Source organism: Chaetodon trifascialis, chromosome 4, assembly GCF_039877785.1.
Source record: "Chaetodon trifascialis isolate fChaTrf1 chromosome 4, fChaTrf1.hap1, whole genome shotgun sequence".
NCBI lineage: Eukaryota > Metazoa > Chordata > Actinopteri > Chaetodontiformes > Chaetodontidae > Chaetodon > Chaetodon trifascialis.
In genome coordinates, this window is record NC_092059.1 from 5,036,388 (window position 1) to 5,063,365 (window position 26,978).

Genomic DNA, 26,978 nt, shown 5'->3' on the forward strand with positions numbered 1-26,978 from the left:
TAACTTGTTTCTGACACATTGCTGCAACAAGAAAAATCAGCACAACTAAAAATGTCAAGAAATCCCTTCAGCCCACACAAAACAGCAGGCGTACTTCCTGTCTGTGTGTGTGTACGCTCTGGCATGTGGAGTTTTTGAATGAGCAGGAATGTGTACACAAAAGGTTGAGCTCTCCGCTTCACTTGGGAACACTACATGATGTTTTTGTACAGATGATTTCTCTAGCCTGCAGGCAGCCTAATTATCTCAGCTCAAGCGTCAGCAGCGAACCGAAACGCACATCGACACTCACACGTAGACATAGGCCCGTACGCATACCACAGGGGCCGTCTGAGTGCCACTCTGCTCCACCGTTGTGTCATGGAAGCTATTACTCTGCTGCTCAGCGCTGGCAGCGTTGAGCTGGGGAGGACTGATCTTGCTCCTAGGTGTAGGAGCGTCATTCTGACACTCCGTGCTCATTTAGGCTGTTTTTCGTGCTCTGCATGTTGACACGGCAGACTGGCTCCTGTAATCTAGCAGAACACCAAAGACAGAAAATGTTGACGCTCCTCTAAAAGCATGCTGGGATCATTAGCCTCTGGTCAAAAGCTCGAGCCTCCTTTGACATTACAAGGGAAAACAAGCGAGTCAAGATGAACGCGCTCATGCTCGGTTTGAGGCTTGCTCTGAAGTGTGCCTACGGACATGTTTTTCATTTCATATGGTCCCAATTAAATACTGCAATGGATTATGGCTATGTGGTCTCCTAGCAACAAACAAACAAGCAGAGAAGGAAATTCTCAGTTGCGAGGGGAAGTCGGGGACAAGACCGTAATGACTGCCAAGCCAGGCTCTCCCTTAGTGTCGGCAAACCGGAGGGAATATCCCAGATGACAGATGATCTCTCATTCTTTTCCCCTCTCATAAACAAACTGGTTTCCCAACTTACGTAACACGTACTCTCTGTTTCTTTAAGGCTTGTGTTACTTAGTTTTGTCTTTCTGCTTCGCCTTGAGATGGAATAAATGATGAATTGTCATGAAATCGTAATAAAGACGATAATCCCGTCTCACTGCTAATATGACTTAATATTGTTCTTTTACAGGACGCTCTCCCTCCGCCGCCCCCTCCACCCCCACAGTCCTCCGTGGACGGAGCGGCATATTCGTTGGCAGCCGGACAGAGACCCTCCCCCAGCATAAGCGACCAAAGTGGGAGACAAAGACCCACAGTGTGAGTTATAAAAACAGTCACACACAAAAATATGCAGTCTTCTTAAATGTGCAGTGAAATGTCAGAAGCGGTTTGCGCGCTGATGGCCGAGGGCTTTAATGCAAATGCTTCGTTCAGAGGGGGAGGTCTTCGCCTGTCTGTGACCCCCTCAGCTGTCAGCGTGAGGCTGCAAAGTGTGAGCATGTGCACAGGTGAAGGGGTCAAAACCTGCAGATGACAGTCTCCTGGGTCCCATCGGAGATCCTCTCTGTCACCCCTGACTTCTGACCCCCTCACCTTTCCCCTCATTACTCCTCCGAGACGCCACACACCTGATAAGAATTAGATCCACTCATGCCCGCTCTTCCTGCCGTCATCTGCGTCTGCCTGTGCGTGCATGTCAGACTCTGAGGCATGTATGTTCCCTCCCCCCTGACAACACTGAAATCCGACTGAAAACATCCCAGCTGAGACTTCTGTCTTCTTGGCAGCCATTCCAGGCCTGTTCGTGTGCTGCTGTAGAGAGATGACCCGCAAATTGTTTTGTCCTCCAGTGCTGATTTTCTGTGGGTCAGAGGGCACAGTCTCTGCTGGAGGGTCTCAGAGGAGATGATGACAGATGAACAGCGAGGCAGCGGGATAAATCCACAACAAATGGCACGCTGTACAAAATGTTAAACTGCTCTTATTTCCATGAGCCAGATAATCGTCCATGTTAGCTCACGCTCGCTCCATTTCAGGGTCTGTGTGCCGTTCTGATGTTAAATTCCTCGTCTTTGTTTACTGCTCTGCATCCAGCTATGTGGCCATGTTCCCCTACACTCCCCGTAAGGAGGATGAGCTGGAACTGAGGAAGGGAGAGATGTTTCTGGTGCTGGAACGCTGTCAGGACGGCTGGTTCAAGGGCACCTCCATGCACACGGGCAAGATTGGAGTCTTTCCTGGGAACTACATGAGCCCAGTCAGCAGGTCAGTCATGAATTCACAGGACTCATTCGTTATTGTCAACATATTTTGCACTCGCATGCCTGGTTTCACATCTGTTTGTCTGTAAGTTAATAACACCAGAAGATTCTTTGAGTAAATTCTATGTTTATCTTATACATAAACAGTTGCAGAAGAAGAGCAAGTAAACTCCCATAATGATTAAAAAGTGTAGCTAGAAACAGTTAAACATATACCTAGAGGAGCGAAAACAAAATACATTTTATGAGGCATAATAAAAGCATGCTGTACTCCGGACTGCTGGGTCTTATCTGTCTTTATGTCCCCTCCCTTCAGGACTGCATCGGGGAGCACTCAGTCCAAAGTGCCCATGAGCCTTTGCACTCAGGCTGGCAGAGGAATCACCATCGTCAGCCCCTCCTCTGCGCCCCTGGGGGCCGTTGTTCCGGGTCCTGATTTCAACAAACCCCTCGCCGTGTGCTCCAGCGCTGCACCTCCCAACTCCCAGCCTGCAGCTGTGGTAACAGCAGCTCAAACAGCCACGGGCCAACAGCCAAAAGTTCCTCTGCATGTCAGCTCCCAGATGACGGTGAACCAGGCTCGCAATGCGGTCAGGACAGGTGCGTTTACAGGGAGGGAAACAGATACTGGACGCTGCCCTGCTGTATGAAAGGAGTGTTGATGAGTTATCTTGTTTTTACCCTTATGCAGCTGCTTGTCACGGTCAGGACCGGCCCACAGCGGCAGTGACACCCATCCAGTCTGCCACACCTGTGACCTATCTCCCACACCTCACAGTGTGCCCGCAGCCCTCCTCCGGTGCTGCTCAAGGCTGTACCCGGGCTGGAGTGGCCATGGGCTGTGCCGCTGCCTCTCTGACACCACCCAATGTCAGCGCTGCATCCTTGGAGGGCGATGCCTTGAGGCCTGTACCTATCCTCACTGTGCCTGTCGGCCCTGTGAACAGCTCTGCTCTCAACCCTGCGGCGAACAGCACGGCTCTGGCTTGCCGACTGGACAAAGACGTCAAGGTTGGATACGTCTGTATATTTTCCACATCTTAAATAACGCTATCTAATTATGTATTGCTATTGCCATTTTCAGTAGATGTCTGAGTGTCTGAGATTCCTGATGACATTTGTGAGGATGCTGCTCACTGACAGGACTAATCAACAGGCAGGGCCTCTTATTATGCACAGTCTGTGTCTGTCGTTTGTTCTGTCTTTTGCAAACAGACAGCAGCCATGATTTTTCACACCTCTAACCTGCAGTTTAAAACCCGTCCGTGCTAAGAATAAGAATCCACATTTGTGCGTGTCAGTGGTGAAGAAGCAGCTAGTTGCAGACGCTGGAATCCACCTGTCTGTGGTTTGTGAAAATTACTTGTGCCTCAGTGCCTCAGGAGCTGTTCTCTAACAATTTTATTTTTTTGCTGCTGTTGCCGCAGAGGGAAAAGAAAAGCCTTCTGAAGCTGTTGTCCTCCAACAAGAAGAAGTCTCGTCCTTCGCCGCCCTCCTCTCCCACCCTTGAGGCGGAACAGACTGCTGCCGGAGAGGTGCTGCATGGCGCAGTGGGCCCTGACACCTCCCCTCCCTCCGGCTCTGTCAGCTGCCTCGAGCCCGAACCTGCTGCTGCTGCTGCTGCTTCTGCCTCCTCATCCTCCTCCTCCTCCTCCTCCTCCTCCTCCTCAGCCCCCGAGTCCTCCCATCGGAAGAGCAGTCCCCTTGACGGATGTGCACCCATCGCTCCTCCTCCTCGCCAGCCGTGCTCCTCTCTCTTATCTCAACAACACGACGCACGGCCCATCATATGTGAGAGGTTCGTGTGACACTAAATCACAGGTATCGCAGCTCCTCAGCTGTCATTGTTGCTGCATCCATTAATCACTGCCTGTGCCTCTGGCTGTCCCTCCCCAGGTACAGGGTGGTGGTATCATATCCTCCCCAGAGCGAGGCTGAGCTGGAACTCAAGGAGGGCGACATTGTGTTCGTTCACAGGAAGCGGGAGGACGGCTGGTTCAAAGGCACGCTGCAGCGGAACGGCAGGACCGGACTGTTCCCCGGCAGCTTTGTGGACAGCATCTAACGCGCACGGTTGCCACCGCCGTGACCCGGCTGAGCGGCGCCACAGCGCGTCACCGTACAGACCGAACGGATCAACGCTCATAAGGTCGCCGGGACGGGACCGTCGGAGTGACACTTTAACACCTCGGAGCCCGCTGTGGCTCGAGCGGCACATGAGTGCTGCAGAGAAGAACAGAATACGTTGTCATTGAAAGCACAGTGGACAGTTAGAGGAGAGCACACTACTCATGAACTTTTCCTTTTTTGTTGATTATTTATATCTTTGTAACGATTCAGCTGTTAAATGTGTGCCTTGTACTGTTCCTCACTTTATTGTACATAAGGACACAAAGATGATTAGTCCTAAAACAACCAGTATGAGCTGTCGATATAGATATATTACACATTTTAACTTATTTCATAGATCGGCCTTTTTGTAGTGCACACATTGAGGGGTTAAGCTGGCACATGCCTTATGCCATATCTCACCACATCAGTTATACTTATCTCCCTCTGGCTGCTGAGATAACAGGTTTAACATTAATTCAGACTGTCAGCAGGTAGGAGCAGGTATATCAGATGCAGCAGAGCGGAACAAATGAGCGGCGTCATCATCACTTGTGCTGTGTAGTAGGAAAAAGGACACTTCCCCGCAGATCTGAAGGCATTACCCAAACCTGAGGATCGGACGACAGATCTGCTGTATTGCACATTCGAGCGCTCCAGCCACAGCCATGTGAACGCTGCACATCATCAGGAGATATCTCTGGGCCGTTCACAGGCCTCACTGCCGGTGTGGCTGAAGCGCTGAGGACTGTTACCTGCAGCGATCGAATATTTTGCATGTGATTAGCGAAGCCTTCCGCAGTAGTCAAAGTGGTGGTAGACGTGTTAATATGCGGAAAACACACTCCAAGATAGACCCTGCAGTCAAATATTGCTTCCTTTGTACCTTCTTTGTATTTACTGACCAGAGTAGCTTCTCTCCTAACCCCTCGGCAGCAGCCAGACCCAGACGTAGCTCTGCATCTCGAGAGCGACATCACGTTTCAGCATCAGTGCACGGCAGATTCTTTTCAGTGTATGTTCGTTCGTTGACGCCTGCTGCTCTTCGAGAGTCTGCCGTGTGACTCGGACATGCAGGAAAGGCACACGGGACCGCGCTCGCCCTGCAGCAGGCCCTTGGTTTTTTGTTAAGTGTAACTCATTCCTGATGTGACTCGTGGCAATAAGAAACACAGCTAGCTAAAGCACAGAATGTTTGCCTGAAGTGACACGTCACTGTATCACTCCACAGGAGGAGATGTGTAGTCTGTCTCTGAAAGATGAGGTTTTATTGAAATCAATCACTTTGACCCCCTTGATTTTTTTCTTTTTTTGTGGTTGGGTTTGTTGGACGTTACGACTCTGCAAAGTTCTTAATGTTAAGTGTTGTATTGACTTGAATGACTGTAGGATTTGTCTGTGATCGGAGGGGATTTGGTCGTAGTTTTGGTGCTTGTTAAATGTAAAGAATAGGCAGTTTTAGAATTAATATTATTGAGAATGAAGACCGGTTCCTCTCAGCGGATCAAATATCTCAACACGTCATTCCTCCTTTCCGCCTGTACTCTCTAAAACGCGTTGGATAAATGAATGAAATTCTCCATAGTAAAGGTATTCGGTAACATTACCGGCTGACCCTTCCTGCCTCAGCGGACTCCACGACATTTAATGTTGGTGTGATTTATTCATCTGGTCTTCACCTGTGAGGTCTGAGGGGTATTTAAACACTTTAAATCGAGGCAATCACTGAATCATGCCAAATCTGGCTTTGAGGATGAATTTACTGACTGAATTAGACCCTTAGTTTCAAGTGTTTTTGTTTGTGTTGTGTTGTTGATTGGGGGACCACTGTGTACCTGACTGCTGGAATATATTGTAGTTTTTTTTTAATTTGAAGAGAGCGTGTAAACAGATGGTACAAATCACTGTTAGGGCCTTTTTTCGTCTTTCTGAATTGGTACTTGTGTAGATTTAATCTGATATGTCGCATTGTTGTCTTGGCAATCACCACACCAACCTCAGGCTCTGTGCTAAACTCTTCCTCCGAGTGTCTTTTCATTTCACTGGTAAGCCTTTAATATACACATCAGACTTCCTCCAACACGTATTTATGCACTATCAAAACATTTCTCGTCATACTGACTCCTCGTACGTATTGTTCATGCATAGGCTGCACAGTTCTCAAAACATGAAGCGTTTCTTACAGCAGTTAATAAACTAGATTTTCATTCATTGGAACACATGGCGACGCAAGTTTGCTTGATTCAACCTAACAGGTTTCCTCATGCCAAGGTGACTTACTTGATTTTTTTTTTTTTTTTTTTTGTCTGTATTTAGTCTTGTATGTCTGAAAATGGTGAAACTGAAATCAACTTATTTGGCACAAGTCTCTTATGTGAAAAACATTCTGAAGTATTTGAGGGAATAGCACATTTTGTAAAAAAAAAAATCTCTATAACAATAAAAGCTAATGGTTTCCATAGTTTCAGTGCAGTGTCTCCCTCCCTCTGTGCTCTCCGGTCACTTTGTGTTCTGTCGTCCACTCGCTGCCAGGGCAGAGCTGTCCAACCACGAGACTTATTGAGGACACAGACCGCTGCTGACAGGACGCAGTGCTGGTGTCCCCGCCATGCTCCTGTCCCCGTCACACAGCTTGGATGGCCTAAGACGCACGGCTTCAGACTGACAGAAAGTACACACATGCGATGAATTAACAGTAAAGAGACAGTTGTTCCGAATTAAATGTGCATTTGCTCGTTTTTGTCTCCGGGCTGCAGAGGAGCTTCTCCTGCAGCAGAGCGGAGTGCAGCAGAGAGAGGTGAGCCTTCCCGATGTGCTCAGCTGGGAAACGCTGACAGGAACTGACAGGCGCCCTGAGAGGTCACCGTGCTGCACACAGCTCCCTGCAGAGGTTTGCTTACCACAGGAATAAGCTGTTCCAATGTACGAGCACGAGGCTTGACTGAGGAAAGAGTGCGTAAACCATTTGCTTCATCGTCTGCGGCCACTTGTTTCACTCTGATAGATGATGAGCTGTGAGTGCTGGTTCATTAATGCGCCTGCAGATGCTTGAATGATGCGCGTGTGAGCAAAAGCAGGAAATGTGTGTGCAGAGTGAAGGTAGAAGTCAGTCTTCATAGCTGCGAGGGCTGTCAAGAGCTCAGGAATTGAGTCTCAAGGTCAAGAAATTCTTGTAAATACTGAAGCTCAGGGAGTGTCAGTCAAGTCCCTCTTCAACCCTTTTTACTGTGCTAGATAACAGACCGGAGATCAGGTTTGGCTTCCTGGAGCAGAGTTCAGTATATAATGGTATTTCAAAGAGATGTTCAAGAAAATATTTCCCCTGTGTTCCAAGAAGCATTAAAAGAGGGCAGTTAAAAAGTTAAAAAAAAAAAAAAAGATGTACTTTACTCCAAAAATACCTCAAAAATACTCAAAAATAGTTCCAGAAAAGAAAACTTTTTCTGTCGTGCAGGTCTGCGCCAAGACTCAGCACCGAACAGTGAACGTCTGCACAATCCAGGAGGCAAGAAATACTAAAAGTTAATACTGTGTGTCTGAGTGTGTGCTTGACTACATGCACACATATCTCCGTGTGTGTGCAAAATCCGTCTCTGCTGGCGAGTATCATTGGATCAGTAAAGTGTGACAGAGGGGAGTGAAATAGTCTTGGTGTTGAAGGTGATCTGAATGCAAATGTCCCTCTGACACACAGTTTATTGTTGAACATTGCGGCGCAGAGTCATAACAATTTAAGGAAACGCTGAAGTGCTCTCAGCTCACATAGCGGCTGTGTTTTTCTGCTGCAGCGTCCTCATGATTCATGCTGCAAGGCTCAGTGTCACAGGGCCGCTCCGGCAGCGGCACTGAATGTGATTTAACCTCAGCAAATCAATCCTGCACAGCGTCCTGGTCTGATGGAGCGTCCAGGTGTAGGCAAAGGCCACCCACTCTCAACATCAGTCCAGCACCGGTGAAATACGTTTCCGTGGGGAAGAATGATTTATGAAGCAAAAAGATTGTAATTGACAATCAGTGAGCGAGTTCAGTGTGGGGGTGCAGGTCTGTCAGTGTAAGTAGCTAATTATGCATGCATTCACACATATCTGTCAATTTTAGCCTCCATATTGAGAACATTATAGGCTTATTACAACAATAATGAAGCAAAATAAGGTCTCTTAAGACTTAAGACAACACTAATCTATGATCCATGATCTTTCCAGCTGCAAACACACATGCAAGCAAATAAAATGTAAAAATGTTGCTGCCCTCTTAAATTTACTGGTCTATTTAAATGACTGGTGAACTGTTAACTTCAACTGGGACATGATCAGGTTATTGTGGTGTTCAGGGTCCATGTGGACAAATATTAACGTGCACTCTTGCAGCCAAGAGGGTTTCACAAAAACAGCAAAACCCAAAGACAAACATCGAGCCAGATGGCTGAGAAACAGTCCACAGCAGTGCTGCTCTGCACCGCGAGCTGCGTCCGCTGCGCCCTCTATCGACCAATGAGCAGCAGCGCAACAACACAGAAGAAACATGGCGGCGTCCATGAGCTGCTCTGGCGTCCCGTCTTTCGTCAGTCAATAAACTTATTTAGAGAGGTACAGGTTTCGTCCGACGAAAATAACAGGCGAGTAGGTAAGTTACAGCTACATGTATAAACTTTATCATGAAGTTACAGTTTTCTATCTTAAAAACTGCCACCAGAAAGCGAAATGACCGTTAAATGTAACGTTAGCTACCATCGTTAGCCTGTTGCTATCGACCCCTTTAATAATAACGTTAGACAAAGTTAGCCATGTTCAGGTTTCATGGTAACATTAGCACACATTCAAAGCGTTTTATCCATCTTATTTTTTTATTTTTACAGTATTTTCTTAATATCTTACCACTTTCAGTACAGTATTTGTGCGGCATGTACATACATATAGACCTGTGTCAGCTCTTAGCTGCATGTTCTGTTTTGTCTCATACAGACATTTTAGCGTCTTTTTGAGTGCAGGTATTAGACAGTACTGTACCATAATGCACTGTAGGGCTGTCCTGGCTGTAAGTACACTGATGCAGGCCTGTGGTGGTGTGTCTCCTGCAGGCTCATGTCCAGGCTGGCCGTGGTGTGTGGGGGCTCCAGGGGCATCGGGAGGGCTGTGTCCCGCCTGCTGGCAGAGAGGGGCTGCAGGCTGGCTGTTGTCTCCAGGAACGAAGACGCTGCCCGCGCTGCTGTGGCGTCTCTGCGTGGAGGTATAGGAATCACTGTCAGCTGCTCTTTGAGTCAAGCGCCCCCCACATAAGTTTATCCCGCTACAAATGATTCTCTTTCAGAAGCAGATGAAATATATGACAACACTTTGACTCCAATAACTACAAGAAGGAATGGGGCGCTGGCAGCGTGTCCCCATTTCCTCTCTATCTGACACACGCAGTACTGATCTCATACTTACAGGCTGTAGCCTCGTTAGCTTTGACCTGACTCACAGACCCTGTGTGTCTGCTCTCCAGCTGACCACGTGGCTCTCAGCTGTGATGTCTCCAAAGAGCAGGAGGTGCAGAAAACCTTTGAGACGATCCAGAAGACCTGTGGAAACGTCTCTTATCTTGTCAACGCAGCTGGCATCAACAGGTGAGCAGACTCCTCTGTTGATGCTCTGCTGTATTTATGTACATATGTGTGTAAATGAATATAATGCTGCCATAAAACTGAACTACATGACTGACTTACGTTATGTGCGTGTGTGTCTCTTCAGGGATGCTCTGTTACTGAGGACCAAGCCGGAGGACATGGTGGCTCTGCTTCACACCAACCTGCTGGGCTCCATGCTGACCTGCAGGACAGCCCTGCGCAGCATGCTGCAGACAAAGGGAGCCGCCATTGTTAACATAGGTACAGACAGCTCTGAATCCACTGGCCTCTGTGAGCGGTGTCATGTTTTCAGTTTGGTCACTAGGTGGCGGTGTGCATCACTTTATTCTTCCTTCAGATCCTCTTCAGCTCTCTGAGTGTTGTTTGAAAGGCCGAATGAGAAGGATTTTCTTAAAAATAAAACAGTGTGTGGACTGTGGCCCAGCAGGCAGAGCAGGTTGCTGATGAATCAGAAGGTCGCTGGTTTGATCCCCGAGTCCTTCAGTCTGTGCGTCTGTAGAGCTCCTACCGTCTGCCTGTATTGTCTTGTCTGCTTGTTTGGCATGTTTGTGAGTGTCAACCTTTGGGAGGTGGATGCGTAGCGCCCAGCCAATAACAGCGTACAGTGCGTGACACTATAAACACAAACAGCGACATTCTCATTCTGCCTTTAAAGGTCGGATATTCTGATCATTTTCAGGGTCGTGCTTTTATTTTGGGTGTCTACTAGAAAATGTTTACATGCTTTAAAGTTCACAGAATTCAGTCATTGCTGCAGCACCTCTATTCACCCTCTGTCTGAAACACTCCTGGACTGGAAATCTCACTTTCTCCTGTATGAATCCCATTCAGCTGCCCAGTACAGCCCATAGTTATACATTTTACATTGAAGTGTTTTTATGCATGTTTTAGCCCACTTAGTGCAAAAGCCTTACTGAATGCAGTCATTTTTAGTAATGTGAAAACCACATGTTTTCAGGTGATGGGACTGAAGATTTGTTTTTTGTCACACATTATTGTCACATGGTAACGTGCTTTAAATCAGGGATGTCTGCAGCTAAACGCCGTCGAATGTGAACAGTCTGTCGTTAGGAAATCAAACCAGGATGACAAATGATGATTTTTTTTCTTCAGTCCTGATCCCCGCTTGTCTCCCTAAATTCATTTCATTAGCACACTCAGATAAATTGAAACCAGTGGCTGAACATAGGAGAGCTTCTCTCCTCTGTCTGTAAACCTGTGCTATGCTTTTGATCGGGACCTGATTGATTAATTGGGCTAAAACGCTCTTATTGTCCTGGAAGCATCATGGCGTCGCACAGAAGTTTTATGTTAAAACATCTCTGTCCCGCTAAGTAATGGTTGTCTGCTGTTTGCAGGCTCTGTTGTTGGCCTGAAGGGGAACGCTGGCCAGTGCGTCTACAGTGCCAGCAAAGCCGGTTTAGAGGGCTTCACTCGCTCTCTGGCTAAAGAAGTCGCTTCTCGTGGTATCAGAGTGAACCTGCTGGCTCCAGGTACAACACGACTCCTGCGCTGCCTTCTGTTTTTTCTGCCGTCTCGTCCTTTTCAAAGCTTTTCTCTTGTCCCCGCCCTCGCTTGCTTGCAGGTTTCATCCGCACCGACATGACCGCAGGGCTGACAGAGGAGGACGGGCTGCGATCCGTCCCTCTGGGGAGATTTGGCGAGCCGGAGGAGGTGGCCCAGGCTGCCCTCTTTCTTTTGGAGTCTTCCTACGTTACAGGACAGGTGCTGGTGGTGGACGGAGGACTGCAGCTGGCCATGTAGGCAGAGGGGGCTTACGCTGGAGTTACCTGTGAGGCAGGTGAAACTGCCTCGTTTAAGCCCTGGAAGTTGGAGACTATAGAGGAAATGGATCAATAAGAAGAAGGGACAGTGGACTCTCTGGTATTTGTGACTGAGGACATTTACACTTCGTGGCTGAAGTGGAAAGCTGCTGAGTGTGCTGAGTGTGAGATTTGATGCACAGTGTTTATTATCAGCTGTTTTCGTGTTGAAAGCTGTAAAACAGAGTAAACAACATCTTTGCACAAGCTGTATAAAGGCAGTTGGCGGTTGTTGACATAGGAGACAGAAATCGGCCTTTCTCAGAGGCTCGCTGTCCTGCCGCTCCCCGCCGTCTTTCTGCTGAGTCACTGTCCAGCCGCAGGAGGCGTGGCCTGATGTGCGTGTGACAGCCGGGTCGTGACTAACGCCGCTGACTCCAGAGTGTCTGGCCCAGTCCAGACCTCCGTGCCCCGAGGTCCTAAATTTGATCAGTAGATTGAACTCAGTCGGTCTTTTTCCATGACTGTAAAAGCGCCCGCTCGTGTTTTGTTCCCCCACCTCCCCCGGGAGACCCCCTCACAGCCAGCACATGTTTCCCCTCCACCGGCGGCCCCCTGAGCCCACCTCTGGAGGGGCCTGTCGAGAGGCCAGGCATGTCGGGCTGCAGCTGGAGGAAATTAGAGGTAGTGGTGGAGGTGGGAGGGGGGTATTTTTAGCTCTGGGAATGTTTTGAGTGTCTGGTTACAGCTTTGGACCTGCAGTGTGGATGGACGGGGTTGGAGGTGACCGTCACGCTCAGCGATGAGATCTGAAACGCTGCAGCTTCCATCGTGCTCTCTCTTTCATCTGCACTTGTATCCTAAACGTCCTATTTTCTGTTAAAACACTGAGCTACATTCTGCTGTTGGTTAGCATTCTTAGCTGGAGCGGTATTTCCACTGTGGCTGATGGTGTGTTTTTTGGCATTCTCCTATTGATTTAGGAAGAGCCTGCCGGTCTACAAAAACATCTCACGCTGTCTCTTAAGAGTTTGATTTTTATTAACTTTCATAACCTAAAATAATATCAGGAGAACAATCCATATACAGGCATCGATTGGCATAGAAATGTGCAAACACAGTTGATGCGAGCTCTGAACAGACAGAAGAAGAAGACGTCCACTTTGTAGAGTATTACAGAGGTGATGAAAATAGTAGATATAAATATACCTTTCACTTTTCACCAGCGTCGAGCGTTTCTTCCCCCGAATACTGGAAAGAAAGTCGTGTTTCTATACATCCTGGAAAAAAAAAGCTGTTTGGCACCGTACAAGTGTCCAAAAATAACATGCAAAGAAGTTGTGTTTGTATTAAGCCTGAAGTGATTTAAGGCAGTAAATATATTTATAAAACTTCACGATACAGAAAAGATTTGTTTTATCAGTGAACAAACGGTTGCTGCTATAATTTACGTTAAGATTCATGGGAAAGTTTTTCTTCTTCATACAAAAATAAAATGGACAATCTGTGATTTGTGTGACAAATACACGGAAACCTTTCACGGCACCCACGCTCCAGTGAGAACGGTTCAATTCACGCCTTTAAAATAAGCCATCAAAGAAGGAAAAGAAATCCCAAAAATGACCCTCCGTCACCAGCTTTTTTCCCTCAATCAAGCCTCAACTTACATTAAAGAAGTCCATCACAAAAACCTGCTTTTCCCTTCCTGCGTCTGTTAGATTCAACCTTCTGCTGCACCCACAAACAAACAAAGTGCATCCACGTGTGAGCGTTTCTTCTTCCCAAACCTCATTTCTTTTGCTCAATAAAACGTTGTCAAACACACTGTTTTTAAGGCCCGGCCTTTTCCTGCACGCTAACCTGTGACCTGACGTGCTGTGTGATACTCTGCTGCAGCTATCAGCACTGTGCTACACATAATCAAAGTTTGTGATCTCCTTTGTCAAAGCTCGCATGCTTTGAGCCACTCGGTCTCCACCTGCGGGACGTCCCACTTCCACACAAAGTCGGTGCAGTGCTGCTACGTGTGGATACAGTATTAGTCTGTGTTTCAAATGGCACCACTTGAACATGCATAGTAATCCTATGTTTCATTTTAAACCTGTTTTTTTGATCTTTACAGACATGAGAGGCACTTAAAAAGACAAGCCTTTGCCAAACAGATCGACCGTGCAGTTCGGTCTCATCCTCGTGGTAAACACTTCAATCACTTTCCAGGTCCAGTTGATAAAATGAAGCGCGGGCAAACAACTTGATGATTGGGTAATATAACGGGTCGTGTCGTACTATAAAAACATATGAAAACCAGGCTGCACCTGCTCACTCTGCCCACCGACCCTTCAGTTCTGTATCTGCAGTTCAATGATCGAGTCCTTTGGGTGGACGAGGTCGTATTTGTCTCAGGAGCGAGGGCGGCTTTCAGGGTCTTTTTTCAGGGTGGGTGACGTCGCAGTCCTCGCGCCCGACCGCGGCCTCTACAGGTCATCGCTTTCCACCAGGCCGCCGGGCTGCAGCGGGCTGGAGTCGGGGAAGAAGGCCGCCTTCACGTCCAGCCCTCTCTCGGTCAGCGCGGCGTAGCGGCTGGTGGAGGGACGCACCTTCTTGGGCTTGGGAAGGTTAGGCTGCTGCCACTGAGCTGAGGACGGAGACAGGACGGTTTAAGGAAACGCTGCATTGAACGTGCGTGTGCGTGTGTTTGTGTGTGTGCGTGTGTGTGCTTTAGAGTCAGAACTCACTGTGCACGTCGAGGCGTGCGGTGCTGGACACGATGCCGGCTTCGTTCTTGGCAGACACTGTGTACCAGCCAGCGTCTTCTTTCATGGCTGGCTGGATGATCATGCACAGGTAGCCACAGTTGTCCTGGTGCATGCTGGGAAAGAAAAATTAAAAGGAAGTGATTATCTACATTTTCCATTGACCATTTCTGCAAATATGATGAAGCAAGCCTGAAAAAAAAGCTTTTATTTACCTGATTCTGTCTGTGTTGTGAGTGAACGACTCGTTCTCCCTCTTCCAGAAGATTTGTGGGGCGGGGACCCCGGTGACCCGGCACTCCAGCCGCACAGGATGACCCTCAGCCACGCTCGTGTTCTGCAGCTTCTCGGCGAACGAGGGGGCCTTGTGCATCTCTTTGGCTGCAGAAAAGAGCGCGTTACCTTCCTCCAAATGGCTCCAACATGCATCTCTGCCCGCTTCTGTTTTCAATGATTGTGTTTACCTGCGACAATGAGTTCCAGGTTAAAGGAGTTCTGCCCGGCTCGGTTGCTGGCGATGCAGGTGTAGATGCCGGCGTCACGGCTGGTCACGGGCTCGATGACCAGTGAGTGCACGCCGTTTTCCCTCACCAGCATCTTATGGGCGGAGTCCGGGCGGATGGTCTGTCCATTCAGCTGCCAGATGAGGTCTGGGGTGGGCAGGCCGCTCACCTGCAGGCGGTGAAAGAACAGCAGGCGTTAAAATTCACTGAGTGTGTGGACGCTTGTTGGTGCTCTGGTGCTTGTTTTAGCTGCATGTGTTTCCTGGGAGTATGAAAGCAGCAGTGTTTGGTTAAAATGTCTGTGTTGTGTTTGTCTGTCATGGGACCCGAGAAAAGACCCGTCTCTATTTGCAGAGGAACCCTGGATGCATGTATAAATAAATGTAGAAATGGATTCACAGATATCGCAGAGGAGACTAAGCAGTGATAAGTCTGTTCTGGAAGCGGCCCAGTACTCTTTTAGAAGTTTGGACATTTTAAGCCTGGAAACTTTGGGAAATCCACAAATGATCTGAAAATAAATATTTGCTATAAATATCCTCGACATGAAGGGCTCTGAGGGAATGGAGACTCACAGTTTATTCCTGACAAGCGTAAAAAAAGGCCGTCTTTTTATAGGGAGTTAATTGTGGGTCTGTTTTATTTTATTACTTGTACCAGTTTTCAAAGAGTTTCTACGGGCTGCGGGCTGCAGGCAGGCAAGGTGATGACGAAAAGATAAAGAGAGATAACGAGCGCGAGGCGCAAAGAAGCTGAGCCCACTTAATCCCTGAAAGACGACACCTCTGGATTCTCCCTGTGAGGAAGTGATGAAACATCTCCGCTAGCTTTTTATTCCCTAAAGAAACTGGAACGCACGGAGAGGGAAATGTTCCTTTGGCAGCGCAGACATGGAGCCTCCCTGAAAGCAGCACAGACGCTGAATTAAAGGGCGGATCTGAAATGGCTTTCTCTATTACTATGATTAACATATTCTCTTTGGTGCGGGCATTTTCCCCTCCAGTCAGTTATTTTGAAGCATCTCTGTATCAAAGAACAGCAGCAGATCAGGTGCTGAGTTCACCTGCTGGCTGTTGGCTGAGCGGCTCCACTAGTTTCCACCGTGATCCGGTTCCATTAAACTCGCCGTAAGCAAACGGGCAGAGGGTTCGAGTGAAAATGCCAGATTTCTGTAGAATTCCTCCACAAAAAAGGCCTTGAAACTGCGGTCAGATATAAAAATGTCCTCTTCGCATTAAAGTTCAGAGTTTGTCATGCCATACTAGCCCTAAAAACATGGTGTATAATTAGTCTTTTCTGCTTTTAAGTTTTAAAAACGTCCCTCAGTAAGCAGCTCTGCCGACCGAACGCCCTCCAGTAACTTTAGGAATCGCGTTGGAATAAATGCCGCAAACCTAAAGCGCTGAAACGGTCAGACGTCTCTTCATCCTGATCAATAAATGACGGTGACATGTTGACGCCGTACGCCCAGGCTGCGCTCTCAGGAGGCGTGTCTTTACCTTGCAGTCCATCCGGCACAGTCTGCCCTCCTGAACGATGAGGTCACCGGGCGCCTGCAGGAAGTGGGGGCGGAAGTGGCGCTCTTGGATGTTATCGTTCTCATCGCCGCTGTCTCTGGACCTGGACCTGGGCCTGACGGAGGGAGGGAAGCACACGGGATCTGGGATTAAATACCTGATTCTGGAGATGTTGGAATTTTAACAAAAGTTTGCTTGAATTTGTCATAAAATGTGCGATTTGACAGGGAAAATCAATAAATTCCAGCTTTAAAAGTATTTAAAAGGCTTTCGGTTCACATTTGCTGAATGTTGAACTCCCTCTGGAGCACGACGGATTTTGTGCAGAGCAGCTTGAATTTGTATATAATGAAGCGTGCCTTGTGCGTGTATACAGATATATCCCCTTTCACAGACACAGTGTGAACAGTTTGCTCTTATTTCCTGCTCTGCTCTTCCCTTTGACCTACGAGGCGTTCCTCTGACTCTGTCATGACATCACCGCTCGTCGAGCAGGAGGGTAAAGAGAGCAAAACGCTGATTTTTATCTGAATCTCTCTTCTTATTCAAAACATGTGTGAGCTCAGGGAGTGTTCATCTAGATAACAGGTTACAGGTGGGGTTTTTTATGTGCCGTGAGGAGCGTGTGATCTGCGGCTCGGATGAAGGCGCGCCGTATATACAAGGTCATTAGAGCAGTGCAGCACAGAACAGAGCGAGCAGGTGTTCCCTCTCATTAACGCCGAGCTTTTCTCTCCCGAACAGACGGTTCAGCGCATTCGATTCGGCTCGCAGCAAACGTTTGTGCGAGCCGCAGCTTCTTGGAACATTTTACGTCAGAGTGATGCACTGAGCGGGAGCGAGCGAGCGCAGACGCCGTGCAGATGGCGATCGGCCTGCGGCGCATGTGCCCGCCAAAAACAGAGATGTCTCTTTGCCTTTCCTCCACCCGCCGTCAGTCGGCGAAGCCTCACCTGCGCATGTGTCCGGGTGTGGAGCGCTGGCTCCGGCCTCGCTGGTTCACGGCCTGGACCATCATCCTGCCGGTGCAGCTCACTCTGCCCTGTGAGGGTGAGACGCAGACAGAGAGAGAGAGGGAGAGCTTATGAGGTGTTGACACTCCACCACACCACTAGCAGCTGTCAGACCGGGAGGAGGAAATAAAATGTGAGTGTTAGAGCTGGAAAAAGCTGTTAGAAAGAGTGTAGCACATGAACGTTTGACCCTCATGAGGGCTTTGGTGATTTCCTGCCTCATTCAACGCCCTCTCAGGCCGGAGACTGACGTGTGCGCTTTGTTTGTGTTTTTAACCAAGAGACACGCACAGTCCTATTTTCACCCCTCTGCTCACCTCTGGGTTGCCTGCCATGATGGTGTAGTTGCCGTCATCGTCCAGTGAGGCTGCAGCGGTGTGCAGAGAGCAGGTCCCATCGGGGTCACGGCTGATCCTGTAGTGTTCGCTCCTCTTGGAGATTTGCTTTCCGTCTTTGAACCAGTAGACCTGAGACAGGAAATAAAGAGAAGGCGACGTCTGTGAGTTTCCTGCCTGAAAATGCACTCTTGTCTTTGTGTAAACGCAGTGCTCTGTCCCTCGTGTCTCTCTGCCTCCCTGCTGGTTTTGTTTCATGTGTTTTCTCTGCAGCCTGTCATCACCACGTCATTAATGTGGACAGAGCCAGGCAGCCGGCCCGGGCCAGCGTGTGTTCTCACAAAGGGCCTCCTCCTATCACAACACAGAGCACATGTCCAACATCTACGCCCTCCATCATCGACATCACACATCAGCTACTCCCGAGCAAGGAAGCCAAGCCATCATCGACGCTTCACAATGAGCAAACATTAATATTAACGACGGCTGCAGCCAGCGATGTTTAATCAGGGTGATATCAGCAACGCGCAATAAGAGCTCCCACCTTTGGTTTGGGGTCTCCGTTGACCTTGCAGGAGAAGGTGACCGGCATGCCCTCAAAGACTTTGTAGTGTTTGAGCTTCTGGTCGAAGGATGGCGCCACCCCCTGGCTGGCGGAGTCTTCGTCGTGCTGCACGTCGTCGTCGGATTCCTCCACCGGGGAACGCTCCAGGCGGAATTCGATCTCGCTGATCAGACGCTGCTCGAAGCTGGAAACTTTGTATTCCTACAAGACAGAGAGAGAGATTCAGAGAGAGGCAGGCAGAAACACTCTGCTAGGTTTGTGTGATCATGTGACACAGGCGAGCACATGTCAGAGCGTGCAGAAAGCCACCAGGAAGTGCAGGTTTGCCCTATTCCGCGTTTCCTGACGCACCAATGAACCTGTCCTCATTGTCACCCAAACTACCCACTTTCTATGATTAGCTCTGCCCAGATGAGCCTCTCCTCCTTCCCACCATCTCCATCAATCTCTCATCAGTGCAGCTCTGCTCAGGCAGAGGGAACATCTGCGGAGCCGCATGGTCTGATGACACATCGCTCAGATAATGACAGGCCTCGGGTGCAGCTGCAGAACCAGCGTTTATCCTCCTGAACTCAGTCCTGCTGCTCATAGCGACGGCAGACGGCCCGTCCTGACGCACCGAGGTGTTCTCCTGTAACAGCACCAGCAGCTGCTGCGGCACGTTCCTCTCTAACATCTCACGAAGTCATTTTTCTAATTGCTACTTAAACCTAAAACGTGGTAGCGTTGCAGCATGCGTTGCAGACAGAACAGGGTGCAGTCTGGGTAAAACCAAACGTGCCGACTTGTGTTGCAATCAAGCTTGAACATGCTTCATCATCTGAATCAGGTCAAACTACCCGAACAACAACAAAGTGCATAAAAGGTGCAGAGATCAAGGCGAACACATGCTCCATCAGCTCCGCTCTGTGGTGTTTGGTGGACACGCCTGCCTGTGGACGGACCACGCAGTCAACGTGGAACCATCATAGTGCTGCCCTTTGTGTTCCTTATCAGCTAATTCCCAGACCTGATCCTGCTCCGGTCAAAGTGAACACATCTGAGCTTTGGGTGGGATTTTGTGTCTTACACACAGCAACACACACAGTGAGTGAAAAAGCACAAGGTGACAGAGAGAAACAAAGGTTTCAGAAACCTTTTGAGGGACAGATTCTCTATCGGATGGCTTCTCCTCCTGTGGAGAGAAAACAGGGAGTTTTGTCTGCGTGTTGTCCCGTCACACACACTTACCCCGTGTGTGTGTGTTTCAGTGTGTGTCCAATCTTACCTGCTCTCAGAAAACACACAATTTGGATTCACATGCTTCCAATTCAGCATCACAAGCTGTGCTCAGAGCCATGCAGTGCTGCAGCGCCGCAACCAATCAGGTGGCTCGTCATGCCAACAGGCTGCATCGCACCGGGGGGAGGGGGCACGGTGCTGCCTCGAGTTCATGTGTGGACACAGCTCGTGTTCCAGTGATGTCTGTGACTCCACTTAACTAATGAGTGTGTGCTCCCTGTCCATGGAGGTGTCAGTCTGCCTGCTCGCTGCACATCTTCGTTTTACTTTTAAATGACAAAAATCTAATTATAAACATAAATTCTACCAATTCTCCAGAGGTGGAAATGATCCGTTGAGTAAAAAAATCCCAGTTCATCTATGAATGAACAAGCAGCACTGTGTGGAGGTGCTGCACGTCCTTCAAAGAGTGTTACTCCCCAGCATGTTTGCAGCCACACTGGTTTCTACTGGTTCGCATAAACAGAGCTTTTTATGGAGGGCTTTACAGTGTTTATACCCGGCTTTCATAACTCGCTCTTCAACGGTGTTTACAGGGACTGAGGCTGGGGGTGTGTTCTGATTCAAAAGGAAAGCCAGTAGTCATAAGATAGGAATGACACCAGCAAAGTATCAGAGGACAAAGCAGAAAACAGGAGGGTGACTGTGTGGCATTCATGCAACAGTGGGATTAGTGTGGAGAAAAAAAAGAGTAAACACTGCTGGTGTAGACATGTTGGTCAAACGTTTCCATGCCTGTATGATTTCAGGTGTGTGTGTGTGTGTGTGATTTTCCCTCCAGGTGTGTGGGTCCTAGCGTTTAGCCACCGTACCTGCGTGACTGGCTCCTCCTCTGTGTCCTGTGTGTTTAAAACGGTGGCGGCGTTGTCAGCACCCAGCAGTCTGCGCGCCATCTTCTCCTCATAGGTTAACCTCTGGAAGCAGGGATTAATGGGGTCGGCAGGGGTTAGTGTGTGAGTTGCAGAACACACACTTATACACACCATCAGCTAGCTACTGAATCTGCGCCTTGTGTTAATGAGGGATGTAATTATGTATGGAGACAACATTATGAATTTATTTGAGGGTGCGTGACATGACAGCGTGTTTAAATACACTCTTATGGGTAAAACTGCGTTCTTGCATGGATAAACGTCTGATTTGTTAATATGTTACTGAACACGCTCATTCTCTGACTGCCTGCAAACACACAGCTCCTTCAGTAATGGAATAAGGCTAGAACACACACACACACACACACACACACACACACACACACACACACACACACACACACACACACACACACACACCTGTTGACCATTGCTTATGCGCTCCTCTTTAAAGCGCAGTTTTCTCTCCAAGTCCTGGATGACGGCGTCCTTGGATCCCTGGATGTCCGAGTCAGAGGCGACGCGGGGCGTCCGGGGGCCGGAGGACTTCCTGGGGAACGCTTTGCTGAAAGAGGACAAAACAGAACCTTTCTCAGCATTAAACACATGTTATCTCCACACGTCGCAGCTCCTCTTTCCTGGCTCTCGCGCGTCCACCCTTATCTGGACATGTCCAGCTATAGCATTCCTCAATGTGTCTTCTTATCTCTCACGACTGCAGCAGGAATGCCAGGGCGAGAGGGGGAGTGCGGGAGTGAGTGAGGGGCCGATGAAAAATGACTGGCGAGGATTTGAAGGTGGAATGCCCTTGATGGGAGGAAATAACAAAAATTCTCCCTGTGGGATGCCATCAGAGGAGGAGAGTTTTTGATCTGCTGACTCAATACTCAGAGCCTGAAATCTAAATCCAGAAACCCTGCGGTTCATACGAGCCGAGCGAGGAACTCTGTGAAGAGACAGATGTTGACAGCCAGTAACTTTGCACACCATATAGTGAACTACGATACTGAAATCTGAGTGTCTCTGAGGTCCTTGTGTATATTTTTGTGCCATATGGAGGCTACAGCTCGTGCACCTTGGGAAAACTTTTGTGTCTGTGTGTGGGTTTGTGTGCCTGAAGGGCTCTTCAGTGAGCGTTTTCCTGTAAACACGCTGAATAAAAATGTAAACATGTCATCTTCCATCGAGCAGACATCCGGCCTCGAGCTGGCAGCAGGTTTATCTGACAGAGAGCATGAAGACCGAGTGTAAAAGAGCATGAGAGGGATACTTACACAGTCCCATTGCCTTTGGGGAGGCCGAGGGCGTTGACTGTGGGGCTGCCAGGTGAAGAAGGTGTGGAGGGCAGCACCGAGGACAGGAAGCTGGAGGCAGGAGATGGAGGGACGGAGGAGAACGGCGAGGACATATCCGAGTGGGCTGGAGACAAGGAGACGGGCAGAGGGGGAGGAGGCGGAGGGGGAGGGAAGTCTTGGGTGGGGCCTAAAGGAGAGGACAGGTTACTGGAGCTGAGGAAGGGCGGAGGAGGAGGCGGGAAGGAAGGGGAGCTCGGAGACTCCACGCTGCCGGCCTTGGTGAACGGGGGCACGGCGACCCTGCTGAAGGGCTTGTGTGAGGTGGGAGGAGACAGGGGGGAGGACAGGCTGGACCCTGAGGAGCCAGAGGACTGGGTGGTGTAGCCCGCGCCGCCGGGGCTCTGAGCAGCAATGAACTGCTTGGGCCGGGCGTAGTTGAAGGTGCTGGCCTGCATGGCTGCGTTGCTCTCCAGCTCCTGGAAGGAGGGAGGAGGGGGGAGAGGTGGAGATGGTGGAGCAGGTGGAGACACTTCCTGAGGTGGTTGCTGAGGTGGAGGCGGGACTTCCTGGCTGTCCTGCTGCTGCTGCTGCTGCTGCCAGTTAGCTGCTTCCTGCTGCTCCAATAGAATCTGGTCCTGCAGCTGCTTCAGCTGGGACGCGTTCCTGTGGAGCGGAAACATGATGGTGGTCAGTTATCAGACACTCAAGACATCTTATGAGTTCTGAAGGAATTTTCATTCTTTGTGGGGGAGGGGGTCTCTGAAACTAAGTGTCACACTTGTACAAATGTTACAAAATCACGCAGCTGTTTTCAGTTTACGCATGACACCATCGCCTGGTCTCCATCCAACTGTAGTCAGAACACAACTGGCAGAAATGTCGGATGCCAGATGTGAGCGCAATCAATGGAGAGTTAAAGTGCCAGTCAAGGCGTCGGGACAGCCGAGCGAGGCAGAAACAACCAATCGTGTCGTTATTAAAGCGGTTTGAGGATGACATCAGCGTGTGGTCGTGAGTGCGGCGGTTTTCAACAGGAACTGAAGTGTTTTCCCTCTGGTCTGAAGGTGATAGCCTGTCAGGCCTGAGGTTCAGGCAGAGCAGCGTTATGTGGACGTGTGTGTGTGTGTGTGTGTGTGTGTGTGTGTGTGTGTGTGTGTGTGTGTGTGTGTGTGTGTGTGTGTGTGTGTGTGTGTGTGTGTGTGTTACAGTGTGTTCTGGGAAGGAAACCACTGCAGCAGCAGGGACTGATAGGTTATCAGCCTCTAGCCTTTAACAAAGACTTGCTAAAAAGCCAGCCTGTTGACAATGCATCAAGCGTGGTAAAGGACTGAGGAGATAAGTGTCAGCAGCAGTTTACCCTCGTGCACTGTGAGCTGGTTCAGAGCTCAGACGTGCTGTTTTTCTGTCTGAGAAACAGGACGAGGGACGCGCACGGCTGAGGCGTGGCTTCGAACAGCATTGTGATGAAAGGAACAAGAACGCACCGATGCAGCGTCACTTTGCCAGGGATGGGTGCTGATGATGAACTACTGTGCTTTTTCACAGAGGTGCGGTCGTCCAGTCTCTCCCCCGTCTTGGTTGATTCACTGCGTTGTCACGTCATTGCGGGGGAGAGGGAGGTTTTGAAATTTTGTCCAGTCATCAGCTCTAAACCCAAAGTTTTTATTTTCTCCTACAACCCCGATTCCCAAAAAGCTGGAACGCTGTGGGAAACAAACAAACTGTTTACCAGCAACGGTTTCACAAAGTGTTCCAGAGCCGACGCAGCGACATCCACTGAAACCAGCCCCGCGTGCACCAGGAGGGTTTTCTGAAAACCACAAGACAGAAGTGAATTTGTGGAAGCTCTCCTTGAGGACCAGGAGGGGGACACGGGTCTTCAGCAAAGGTTGAGGTCTTAAACCTTCAGAGTATACAGCTATGTGCGCCTGATGAGTTCCTCATAGGCAGCCTGCTCACAATATACTGTGCATCCCAGCGGTGCGTGTTGTCAGGAGTCCACCAGGACCAAGTTCACGTGCCCAAATCTTTTCCAGATGTCGCATAATCAGCGGAGTCTTTTCACTATTTTTCATCTGTGAGAGAGCAGAGACAGCCCCCTTCCCTTCAGCCTCCCCCTCCCCGTATACATTTACAAACAACAGTGGTGAATATTTCATAAAACTGACAGTGGAAGCATCGTGTAACAAAGCCGCCAGACAGTCCAACAGCAGCATGACTGATCAGTCTGTCCTGGCCAGCGCTTTTGGTCATAGGAGGCTTCACATGGCCGAGGCTGTTCATTCACTCGGCCGATCCGACGCTCCCCTCGCGGCCTTCACCGACACACGGCCGGTTCAGTGCGTCCCCCTCTCTGTGTACGTTTTCCTTTCTTTACATTCTCTGAAGTCTCCTGCTCGGGCCTCCGCCGAAAGAGAGCTTTTACAGGAATAGTTTGGCAGCTCGCGAGGCTCGCGGCGCTCTGCAGCGGTTTGATTCCTTTTTTGGCTGTGTTCTCACAGCGTCGGGGAGAAGCACCCTGCCCGTCTGCTCCAGCAGAGAGGAAACACACTTCATTTCCTCGCGGCTTCACCGCCTCAGCGTGACAGACCTCAGAGACCTTCACAGCGTCCACCTTTGTTTCTGACATGGGAGATAAGCGCCGCGGCGAGGAAAACAGCTCTGTTTAACAGTTGTGTTTTTGACAAGCGTATGTAAATGTATGAGCGGGAGGCAGAGAGGACGTTATCCAGCTCTGACTGACATCACCCCTTTGCCTTAAAAGGCGCTTTCTATGTAAAGCCACTGCGGCTAAACAAGCACCTTCATTCATTACAAAGCCAAACTGCCGAGCAGCCCTCTCACGCTGAATCATAACATGCTCTCTGAGTATGGTCAAGACTTCTCTGAAGTACGTGTTGATACACAGTCGAGTCATCCATCCGCACTAAAATACGCTGACATTTAACTTCCATCTAAATTCTAAATTTGCCAGATTTGATTTGCCTCTTGTTCAGACGTTTGGCATGCTTCATATCAGCTTGAAAAGGTCAGCTTGTATAATCTGCAGCTGCATGAATAGTTTTATGGCCCACTTAAGGATTTACATGAAGCGGAGGACGGGGGTCATCCAGACTCTGTGACCCTGCAGCCTCCAGCTCTGGTCGTCCAGACCGCCTTGGCCTCATAGTGCAGGCCGAGGCCGCCGTGCACACAGCGCCCTGCCCTTTCATCCCAGCTGTAAAACCTGCCCCGCGCCTTGTGTAAACCATTAGAAGGTATCTACAAACGGCTCGAGAAGCAGCACAGACCTCCACCTCTGCCCCTCTTATTCTTGTCTCTGTGGCAGAGCGGGGCTGAATTAGCAGGGAAGTGTTCCTCTGTCGCCATGCCAACGGCTCTGTGTTTTGCTGGTCTGGTCTGGGCCAACTGGCCCACAGAGCGCTGAGAAGAAAACGCTCCAACTCCTCAGTCTGTCATTCTGCAACACAGCGTTGCTCTTAAGTCTCTCGCCCTCGCTGCCTCTCTGTCTTTGCCTCCATTCTGCTGGTATAAATAGGCAGAGCCGTTAAGTCTTCGCCCTTTCATCCTGAAAAACACTTCGCTCCGCCTGGATCCTGTCTGTAAATTCTTTAATGTGGGGAAAAAGAAGGACGGGCAGTAAAGGCAAAGAGGCAACTGGTCTGGAGTGACTTTGTCTCTCTGGTTTCTGCTCAATAAACAGACCCAGGAACAGCTTAGCAGTAACTCGGCTGAAAGTGTGTTTTACAGCCCAGTGATTTATCAGTCAGCTGAACGCTGAGGCGTGCCAGACGGACTGGGTCTTTACCAGCAGCGTCTTGCTTTAATAAATGAAGACCTCAACATCTTAAATGGCCGTGTTTACTCGGCTTCCTGAACAATAATGACCCAGCGTGCGTGAGAATCTCATCCACTGTTCCACCGGAGCATGCCGCGCTCGTTCCTCCGCCGCCATCAGCGCCAGCGGGCTGAAAAGACGGGGCCGCTTTGTTAGACCCGGCCAGCTGATGGGAAGAAGCACGCTGCCGGGGGAGAACAGGAAGTAGCCGAGTGTATGTAACCAGTAATGAGGGGTTTCCTACTGTAAACAACAACACTAGGAGAACTGAGGACGTGCCTGTTCTCTTACAGATTCTGCAGAAAAAGCGACGTTAGAGGAGGAATAAAAAAGGCTGTGCAGCAAGTGGAACGAGGGAGGGGCTTCAGTGGGCGTTCTGGCTGCTTTCAGGATACAGACCCGTTGTGTGTTTGCATTACAGCTCTGCATGTTTGTTTCTGCAAACACCTGTGAGCTTGGTAACGGCCTGACCTTGTCGCTTGTCAATGATTTATATCCAAATAGTTAAATTGAGCTCTGGTTTCACACCTACAACACAAACACAGCCTTGGAAACCCTGCCTGAGAGCACACACAGACACACACACACACACACACAGACACACACACACACTAACCCTAACCCTGTGGAGACATTATGGAGACTTGTGTTTTGCGTCACCTGAACTGTGACTCGGACCAGGACCTCATGAGATGACATCACCAAAGCTGTCAGACTTGCACAACTTTAGGTCACACACAAACGGGGTGTATCTTGTTATGCTGCGCCTGCACACACCTGCTTCACGGGTTCCTCGTTTGTATTCATCGAGCATTGCATCATTGCCGCGGCGGTGCGTCAACGCGAGCCCGCCTGATGCCCCCGAGCAGGTAGAAACCATCAATCTGACAAAGTGACTGAGCTGATGTCTGAATGACTGTCAGATTGACAGACTGTGAGTAAGAGTGGCGTATGGTCTGATTGATGTGAGGCAATGTTTTGGTGTCGTTTCTGACTGCGCATGTATCACGCTGGGGATTACCAAACATTTCTTTAGAGGACTGAGACACTTGTTGCGTCAGATTTGAGCCACAGCACAAACACAGACTGTACATGTCAGAGCTGCAATGTAAAATCCTCACACACACACACATCACTGTACGAGCAAAGGAGCCGCTCCAAGTTTCCACTTCACTCTAATCTCACAGGCTGTCTGACCCCAAACACCAGCCTGCTGCTGCTGCTGCTGCACCACTGCACTCAGTGAAACTCTTTATTCTCCGCCTGCAGCTTCCATTCATTCGCTTCTCCCCCGTCAGCTGACACGTTCTCCCTCTGCCTTTGTTCTGCTGGTATCCTTAACTTATTTG

General features: G+C 49.4%; 3 protein-coding genes across 6 annotated transcripts in view; 2 read left to right on the plus strand and 1 right to left on the minus strand.

The window, feature by feature from the left end:
- Nucleotides 1–6,734, plus strand: part of sh3rf1 (SH3 domain containing ring finger 1) — a 29,489-nt gene extending 22,755 nt beyond the window's left edge. For both annotated transcript variants that reach the window (XM_070961260.1, XM_070961261.1), the window contains 6 exons: nucleotides 1,088–1,215; nucleotides 1,993–2,163; nucleotides 2,476–2,759; nucleotides 2,851–3,170; nucleotides 3,587–3,957; nucleotides 4,056–6,734. In XM_070961260.1, coding sequence (XP_070817361.1) covers nucleotides 1,088–1,215; nucleotides 1,993–2,163; nucleotides 2,476–2,759; nucleotides 2,851–3,170; nucleotides 3,587–3,957; nucleotides 4,056–4,224 — 1,443 coding nt within the window. In that variant the 3' untranslated portion in view covers nucleotides 4,225–6,734. The remainder of the gene's footprint in view (nucleotides 1–1,087; nucleotides 1,216–1,992; nucleotides 2,164–2,475; nucleotides 2,760–2,850; nucleotides 3,171–3,586; nucleotides 3,958–4,055) is intronic.
- A 2,033-nt stretch (nucleotides 6,735–8,767) lies between these two features.
- cbr4 (carbonyl reductase 4) lies at nucleotides 8,768–13,474 on the plus strand. Its single transcript, XM_070960543.1, has 6 exons — nucleotides 8,768–8,891; nucleotides 9,346–9,494; nucleotides 9,753–9,873; nucleotides 9,998–10,134; nucleotides 11,253–11,387; nucleotides 11,480–13,474. Exons 2-6 carry the CDS (start codon nucleotides 9,350–9,352, stop codon nucleotides 11,656–11,658), a joined length of 717 nt encoding a protein of 238 aa, XP_070816644.1. The 5' UTR covers nucleotides 8,768–8,891; nucleotides 9,346–9,349; the 3' UTR covers nucleotides 11,659–13,474.
- palld (palladin, cytoskeletal associated protein) overlaps nucleotides 13,448–26,978 on the minus strand; it is a 50,609-nt gene continuing 37,078 nt past the window's right edge. For all 3 annotated transcript variants that reach the window (XM_070960540.1, XM_070960539.1, XM_070960541.1), the window contains 11 exons: nucleotides 21,771–22,454; nucleotides 20,917–21,061; nucleotides 20,437–20,538; nucleotides 18,323–18,544; nucleotides 17,761–17,910; nucleotides 17,384–17,472; nucleotides 16,413–16,545; nucleotides 14,875–15,082; nucleotides 14,626–14,791; nucleotides 14,393–14,526; nucleotides 13,448–14,292 (listed from right to left, as the gene is read on the minus strand). In XM_070960540.1, the coding sequence (XP_070816641.1) occupies nucleotides 14,132–14,292; nucleotides 14,393–14,526; nucleotides 14,626–14,791; nucleotides 14,875–15,082; nucleotides 16,413–16,545; nucleotides 17,384–17,472; nucleotides 17,761–17,910; nucleotides 18,323–18,544; nucleotides 20,437–20,538; nucleotides 20,917–21,061; nucleotides 21,771–22,454 (2,194 nt within the window). In that variant the 3' untranslated portion in view covers nucleotides 13,448–14,131. The remainder of the gene's footprint in view (nucleotides 14,293–14,392; nucleotides 14,527–14,625; nucleotides 14,792–14,874; nucleotides 15,083–16,412; nucleotides 16,546–17,383; nucleotides 17,473–17,760; nucleotides 17,911–18,322; nucleotides 18,545–20,436; nucleotides 20,539–20,916; nucleotides 21,062–21,770; nucleotides 22,455–26,978) is intronic.

Coding starts and splice junctions, on each gene's coding strand:
- cbr4 (XM_070960543.1), top strand. CDS start 9,350: ATGTCCAGGCTGGCCGTGGTGTGTGGGGGCTCCAGGGGCATCGGGAGG. Junction 9,874..9,997: donor AACGCAGCTGGCATCAACAG/GTGAGCAGACTC, acceptor GTGTCTCTTCAG/GGATGCTCTGTTACTGAGGA. Junction 11,388..11,479: donor AGTGAACCTGCTGGCTCCAG/GTACAACACGAC, acceptor GCTTGCTTGCAG/GTTTCATCCGCACCGACATG.